General features: G+C 35.2%; 1 protein-coding gene across 1 annotated transcript; it reads left to right on the top strand.

Moving 5' to 3' along the window:
* Positions 1 to 3,872: 3,872 nt before the first annotated feature.
* LOC144576294 (auxin response factor 18-like) lies at positions 3,873 to 8,077 on the top strand. Its single transcript, XM_078326621.1, has 5 exons — positions 3,873 to 4,152; positions 4,571 to 5,404; positions 5,676 to 6,001; positions 6,473 to 7,245; positions 7,764 to 8,077. Exons 2-5 carry the CDS (start codon positions 4,633 to 4,635, stop codon positions 7,831 to 7,833), a joined length of 1,941 nt encoding a protein of 646 aa, XP_078182747.1. The 5' UTR covers positions 3,873 to 4,152; positions 4,571 to 4,632; the 3' UTR covers positions 7,834 to 8,077.
* The last annotated feature ends 318 nt before the right edge of the window (positions 8,078 to 8,395 follow it).

Genomic DNA, 8,395 nt, shown 5'->3' with positions numbered 1-8,395 from the left:
CAGTTTCAAGATTTTTTGATGCGAGAACTTCCAGCGCATAATAATTCATATAAATCTTTTAATACAATAAAAGCCACCACAAATATAAATAACCTAGATATTAATTGGTTGCATAAATATTTACTGCTATTACTGTAACTATTTTTTACTGTTGGTATAAATAACTCTGTTGAGAAGTGAGCATGCTGTGAAAATTGTAACTTAGGAATTGTCGTAGTTGTTAGCAGTATGTATTAATAACGAGTCCGGCTAGTATATCATCGGTGTCACATGACACTAATTTCAAAATTGATTGAATAGACTTCAAATGACTAATCTAAACCATTCAAATCAATTTACTTTATGAGTAATGTATTTACATGCAAACTTTTTATATTTTCGAGTTATTTTAGTATCAAATCAAACGGTAAACAAATTGAAAAATGAATGTATTAAAATTAACTTAAAAACTCATATATTTGACCGTTTGACTTGATATCAAATAAATTCAAAAAGTTATAAATTTTACATGTAAACGTACAACTAATGAAGTAGATCGGTTTGAACGATTTGGATTCATCGTTTGAAGTCGATTCGATAGGTTTTGAAGTTGGTGTAATATAGACTGAAAGACACTGATGTTACTAGCCATACTCATTAATAACAAGTTAAATTAGTATGACAATGTAACTCACATAAAAAAATATTTCAAAACTAGACGTTGCATATTTTTACAAGAATCTTTATAGTTACGTACGATTAGTTACTAAACGAGTTAGTAAAAATAGTTCACACTTCATTGAACAATGGTAAATGCTCAAAAGCAGCAATATATACAAATGTCTTTCTAGTTGTTATTAATAAGTTATTGAAGGAGTATAAATATCTCTTACAACAATTGTAAATAACTCAAAATCATATCTCTACATTAGCATCTACATCGTTATATTATAAGAGTTTTTAATTTAATGTAGCAATTTACAATCTAAATTCAGAGATGTAAGAGGATTTATTATTTAGAAACTATGCAACAAAGTTTCTTATTAAGAAATTATTTATAAATTTTATACTGGCCAAATGATTGACTCAAATTATTTTTCTTTTTTAATTTATTACTGACGTGACTTAATAGAAACTCTAAAATTAATTTTAAAGATGTGAGAGTTAAAAACTTTAGAAATCTTAATTTCTAAAAAGTAATTATCAGTTATTTAGAAACTCACTGAAGTTGCTAGAATATAGATGCTCTTAGTCTTATGTATCAAACGTTAAGACTCTGTTTGGCCGCATTACTGTTTCCGTGGAAAAAAAAAAAGCAGTAAAAAACAGTTCAAATTTTTACTTTTTTTATACTTACATCTATTTTCATGGACGCGCCCAACAAGACCTAAGTGTAATTCATGCCTTTCTGGCGTATTTATAGTCAACTTTTGGGATAATTTTTCAGGGTAATAATACGAGGACCATTATCAGCTTTCTTTTTAATATTCATAATTTTGTACTATAGTTGATTATTTAAAATTTCTCTCTGTAATATAGTCATATTCAACACTTTTGCAAGCGCGCTGGCGTTTATTTGTAATATTCAATTACTTTTGTACTAAAGTCCCATTGATTTTTTCAAATTTGAGATAAGTCCTCTGTAATTTTACACAGATACGTAAAAGACATCTCTTTTTGTACGATGTCCTTTTAGTCTGGAGATATGGTTACAGAACAAAGCTGGTTTTGTCTAGCAAAGAAGCCGCACAACACCAAAATCAACTTTGTTGATTGATAGTGTGGAAGTGTGAATAGGTCTATGGACACGTATAACCATCCCAATTTACTCCTTTTATAGATATATATATATATATAGTATTTTTTTTAAGAAAATTATTGGACACTCAAATCTACATAATTCACTGTCGTCGACATGGTAACTGATGGTACTATCTTTTATTTATTTTATTTACATTACGGCCTGATGGTACAATTTTTATATTTTTGTTAGAAACAAGATTAATTATTTTTTTCCTATTAAACTGTATACGGTCCTACCGATTTTATAACAACTACACCGAAATTTTTATTAACACTATTTAAAAAAAAAAAGAGTCAAAACACCTATGAAATTGAGAAATTCCAAAAATACCAGGGGTGCCAATTCAATCTGCAGCTCCGTTATTGGACGGTTGCAAATTGAATTGGAGGCCAACCAAAAACCTAAATATCAGTATATTACAATATATTTTTGGGTTTTTTGGAGGACCCCAATTCAATCTGTGACCCCTCCAAGAATAGAGCTGCAGATTGAATTAGAGGCCCAGATATTTTTGGAATTCTCCAGAAAATATAGTTTTTTTAGTTTATTTTTTTTTGGAATATGATATAAATAAAAATTTCGGCAACTACACATTGAGGAAATTTTATGAAACCAAATTATTAATTTGACCTCATTAGCCTCTCCCTAGTGAACTTAAAAAATAGCAATCCATCTTGTTTTTGATAATTATTTATTTCTAAAAATTAGAAAAAAAAATGCCGATGGTAGTAGCATTCCTACGAAAATGAATAATGAGTTGAATTTTTAATTGGAGCTGGTAAGCACGCACAAATTTGTAATTTGTGACCAAGAAAAAAAATGTTATGATGATATATAATTTTGGCAAGATTCCCTAATAGTAGCAAAATATACTGATTTGGCAATGATGTATTGATCATTTTTCAATCTTACAAAAGTAAAAAAAAAAAAAAAAAAAACACTACACTTGAAAAATTAATTTAAAGAGCCAGGCTTAATGTGACCTCTTTATTTAATTTTTAATTTTTTTATACTATTACAATTATCTTTTACTTTTTTTTCGGGTGATATTTTTGTCGGAACTAAACCATTCGATTCGTAATAAATGTTTTACGAGCATTTTAAATCATAAAATCATTTTTATTAAGTTTAAATATAGGGAGCATCTAGCTACCCTGTAATCTTCTCTTAATCATTTACTACTTAAATAACTACTAACTATCTAGGAGAACCACTTACTATTTAAGGGCCGCCTAATATTTAAAATTTTTTACAACTAGCGTGCGCAAATATTTATATATAATGAAAGAAACAAAGGTAGTTAGAATAAAAAACTAGTTAGTTGGAGAAAAAAATATGAAAAAAATAGATGAAGAAAGATATAATTACCCTTAAATATATATTCGTACGAATTTCAACCCACTTTCTTCTTTTACAATTACTGCTATATTCATATATGTTTTGTGTTATCCGTATCGTCACCTTTTTGAAAATTAATTCCCTAGACGTTTTATACCATGCCTATTGCCTAAGAGCGTTTATGAAATCGTATCCTCTGAGATATCTCAAACTTTGCTTGACTTTATGGAAAATCCCAGCAGTTTAAATAAGTTTTACACGAATCTCAAAGCACACATAATACTGACCCTACATCACCCCCGAATAGGCACCGGACACGTCGGTCACGCAAAAGTTGAGATATCTCAGAGGATACGGAGTCGGCTTTTATGGCAGAGTAAAAAAAAGTTCAAGGCAAAAAATGTGTACTTTCTCGTGACGCAGTGGGGCTATATCAGTGAGATCATCACCTGTAGACTGGAGCGCCAATGTTGGAGACTGGTAGCATATCCTGATTGTCGTTCACGAGATAGAGAGAGAGAGAGAGAGAGATTGTCACAGTGTAAAGTGTGAAGACTGAAAAGACCTCGGATTAATACAGCTCTTTTCTATAGTTTTCTTAACAGAGACAGAGAGAGAGAGAGACGGTGGGAAGGAACTCGGCCCCAGAACCCAGTTTTATCATCTACACCCCCACTTGCGTTGCTTTATTTGGTGGGAATCTTTAGTGTGCTGATAGCCTGATACCCTTCTCTTTGTCTGTGCTGCTCTCAGAGAGGGAGGGAGAGAGAGAGATTTTGGGTAAGCAATCTCTGTTGTTGCTGAGGCAAATGAGGGATTTTTCATGAAAAAGTTTGCGACTTTTACCTCCGCCTCAGGCAAAGATGGGATTTTGGGGCCGTTCTGAGCTTTGTTGGTTTTAATTTTGTTATTTTTTCGGGATTTAACTTCATCTGTGCGAGTTTCGTGTTGAGGGTTTGTGAGTTGCTGGTTTTGTCTGAATTTTCTCTTCAAATTGGCGTTCTTCCAGTTCCAACTTCGAAAAGAAAGAGGTGAGATCTTGTTTTAATCACTTTATTTTCATCTCGTTTTATTGTCAATTTAGTGTAATGTTGTTGCTCGTGTCTACATTTTTTAATTTTTGTTCTTATTTTTTTGAGCATTTTTTTTTACAAGGTATAAGCTAATTCTTGAATTTGTCGTATTTATTTAATCACCGATATTCCTTTGGAAAAACACTGTGTTATTGTCTCTGCTTTTCTACGGTAATATGGTATCAGCGTTCTTCTAAAATTTGAGCTATCCTTTACCTCAAACTTCAAGGAAAGAAACAGAATTCGAGCTATTTTTCTTCCTTATACTCCAATTATCCTATTCGCCTTTCTAAAGTACAGAACCCGAATTAATTTCAGGTAGAAAAATATCCAATTATTTATTTACTTCAAAGTTTTCCCTTTTTGTCCTCTGTAGCCTTCTGTAGACAACAAGCGCATCAACAAGCAGAAGAACTTAAAAGAAGTAAAAATTGAAAAATGATAACTTTCATGGAATCGCCAAAGGATCCACCAGTCAGGGACTCGTCGGACCGGTGCCTGGACCCACAACTCTGGCATGCTTGTGCCGGCAGCATGGTGCAAATGCCATCTCTACAGTCCAAAGTCTACTACTTTCCACAAGGCCATTTTGAGCACTTATCTGTGACTTCTCCTCATGAGGTTGTACCAGTGTTGCCTCCCTGCCGCAACGTCCCTCCATTGATCCTCTGCCACGTGTCCTCCATCAAGTACCTAGCTGACACCAACACTGACGAGGTTTTTGCAAAAATCGGCCTTGTCCCAGTTGGGGCAAACGAATCTGATTTGGAAAATGACCGAAACAGCCCTCAACCCGAGCCAGAAAAACCTGCCTCTTTTGCAAAAACCCTAACTCAGTCTGATGCCAATAATGGAGGTGGTTTCTCTGTTCCAAGGTACTGTGCCGAGACGATATTTCCAAGATTGGACTATACAGCGGACCCACCGGTACAGACAGTGTTAGCCAAGGATGTGCATGGTACAGTGTGGAAATTTCGGCATATATATCGTGGTACCCCTAGACGGCATTTATTGACAACTGGTTGGAGCACATTTGTGAACCATAAAAAGCTTGTGGCTGGCGATTCGATTGTTTTTCTAAGAGCTGACAATGGGGATTTATGTGTCGGTATTAGGAGGGCTAAGAGAGGACTTAGTACTGGAGTTGGTACTGGTGAGTCAACCGGCTGGGGTTATTGTGGCTTTTCTATGTTCCTCCGAGAAGATGAAGGTAAATTTTAACTCTTTGGTTAGTGTTTTTGGTTTCTACAAAACTGCGCTGGAGGTATAAAATAGTATACGGTTAAATAGTTTGGTATAAATGCAAGGGAAGAGTGAATTGTACGAATGATGCAGCAAGGTTTTGGTAGTGACCTGTTTGTACCAGTCAGGTTTAGTATCTGTACCACCACAGTAAAAAACTTGTAGCAGTACTAGTTGTTTCCAGTACAACAACTGCTGATATGATGTGTAGCCAACTAAATTCCACTGATTGTGTGCAGGAATTCACTCGAAGCACAATTTACATTCAAGCAACAACTCGAAATCAAGAATCCATATGGAATCAATTGTTGAGGCTGCCAGGCTGGCAGCAGAGGGGCGGCTGTTTGAAGTAGTGTACTACCCACGCGCTAGCACCCCTGAGTTCTGTGTGCGGGCTGGGCTGGTGCGGTCCTCAATGCGCACCCGTTGGGCTCCCGGTATGAGGTTCAAGATGGCATTTGAGACTGAGGATTCATCAAGGATTAGTTGGTTCATGGGGACTGTCTCCGGCGTACAGGTGGCGGACCCAATCAATTGGCCCAATTCCCCTTGGAGATTACTCCAGGTAAATCTTAGTAACTAGTTTTTTACTACTAGGGTTTTTTTTTTTTTTTCACCCTATAGTGTGTCATAATTCTGGGAAAATATGATCCTTTTTATTTATGGCAAAGGCCCACCGAGCTCTTAAGAAGCCAAATCCATTTACCTATTAGTTTGTTGGTTTCTAGCTATAATAGTACAAATGACAAAAAAATAATTTAGTTTCTTAAAATGACAAAGGTCTCAAGTATAATAGACTGATATTTGGGGTTATTAAATGCAATCAAGAACATTATTCAAGTTACATAATCTCGTTTATAAAAAGTTCATTGATTAGTCGAGGCCTCTTCTGAAAGATCTCCTCAAAACCTGTATATGATCTGAACCTCCCGTTCGTAGACTGAAACATATGTTGAGTACAACTCTTTATTTAAACCAAATATCTTCATGGTCCGCGGATTGAGTAATTTTGTTACGTACATAACTCCATCTGCAGGTAACTTGGGATGAACCTGACTTGCTACAAAATGTGAAGCGTGTAAGTCCATGGTTGGTTGAACTGGTGTCTAACATCCCAGCTATCCATTTAGCCCCCTTTTCACCACCCCGTAAAAAGTTGTGCATTCCTGCACCACCCGACCTTCCACATCCTCTACATTCCCACCTTAACCTTACCCATCCATTTTTCCCCAGTACACCCCTTGGGTTTGTACCGGGCCCCACCCAACATCCCTTGTTAGGCATACAGGGAGCCAGGCATGCCCTTTTCGGCTTTTCACCTCCGGACCGACATCTGACTCAGCTGGCCCAACTGGGCCCACTGGGTCCACAAGTTAGACCGTGCATTGGAAACCATGTGAAACAAGAGAATGTCTCGTGCTTTCTCACCATAGGCACTCCTGACAAAATAGATACCGAAAAGAGTGTTAAGAAGCCGTATATAATGCTCTTTGGTAAACCGATACTTACTGAGAAGCAGATATCCCTCGGGGGATCTGGGGACCTAGCTGCTGGTGCGGGTCCCACAAAACGTGAGGTGTTAATTGAAGGGCCAGGGTTGGGGTTGGGGTTTGAAACGGGTCACTGTAAGGTTTTCATGGAGTCTGAGGATGTGGGAAGAACGCTCGATTTGACAGGTTTCGAGTCATATGAGGAGTTGTATGGAAGGTTAGCGAACATGTTTGGTGTCGAGAAAGAAGAATTGATAAGGCATGTGCGTTATAGGGACGCAGCGGGAGCTCTGAAGCAGACTGGTGATGAACCTTTCAGGTTTTTCTAAAATTAATATTATAAAATTTCATACCAAAATGTACTTGTTTTATGTGAGGCTATGGTATTATGCATAGCGCAGATTGGTCCATACTATGCATCAACACTTTCGTTTTTAAAGTCGGAAAAATCGATTTGAACTGTTCAACATAATTTTCATATGAAAATGTGCTTGCAGACTAACTTTTACGTTTCTAGAATTTTTTAAATATTTTATTAGATAGATAGAGAATCATTGTTTTGAATGCTCTACAATCTTTAGATGAAGTGGTTTTCTAGCTATCTAAGAAAATGGTAAAAAGTTTCTAAAAAATGTGAAATTTGGTCCTCCTACAATTACATTTTCATATGGAGATTGTTAAACTGTTCAGATCGAATGTTTGTATTTAAAAATGGATATATTGATCCATAGTACATACTATATGCGCTATGCATGATATTATAGCCTCACTCTATTTGTTTTATTACAAAAACCTTTTTCTAACATTAAACATTTTTTGTTTTGTTTGTTTATTTAGTGAATTTATGAAAACGGCACGGAGGCTTACAATACTCGCAGACACGGTAAGCGACAATTTAGGGAGGTAGAGGACATATATAGAGGCCTCAATCGTCGAATTAATTCTACTAGATGGACTTGTATGGAAATTATTTAGATGCACATCAATTTTATAATTGTTATGTTGGTTATGTTTGGTTTTGTTTTGTAGTGTTTGAAAGTTTTAATTTCCTCTTCTAGTTGTTGGGACTAGGAACAAAGTTGAATTTGAATCCTTCAATTGTTTCTCTATGTTGTAATAACTTCTTCTGTCGCCATAATAAATTATTATTAATAAGTGTGGAATTTGAATCTTATATACCTTATTTATAATATGGTCTTTTGCTTTTTTTGGTTAATTTATGTTGATGGTTGGTGAATCTTATGTGCACTAATCAAAATATTCTAACTTATATATCCTTCGTTTGAAAATTTGAACTTTCTATTTTAGTCTAAAAACATTGCTGGATATTTGTTATCCTCATCTTTGTTTTATTTTAAAAGAAAATTTGGAGGTACTGATCTCTAGCTTCTTGTTAAATACTAAATAGCAAGGTTATAAATAGCGATTATCGTATCATAGCGGAAAGGCTAAAAAAGAAGCTTTCGCGA

Source organism: Carex rostrata, chromosome 25 (assembly GCF_964058835.1).
Source record: "Carex rostrata chromosome 25, lpCarRost1.2, whole genome shotgun sequence".
NCBI lineage: Eukaryota > Viridiplantae > Streptophyta > Magnoliopsida > Poales > Cyperaceae > Carex > Carex rostrata.
Note: the sequence above shows the minus strand (reverse complement) of the source record. Positions and strands in the feature narration are given on the sequence as shown.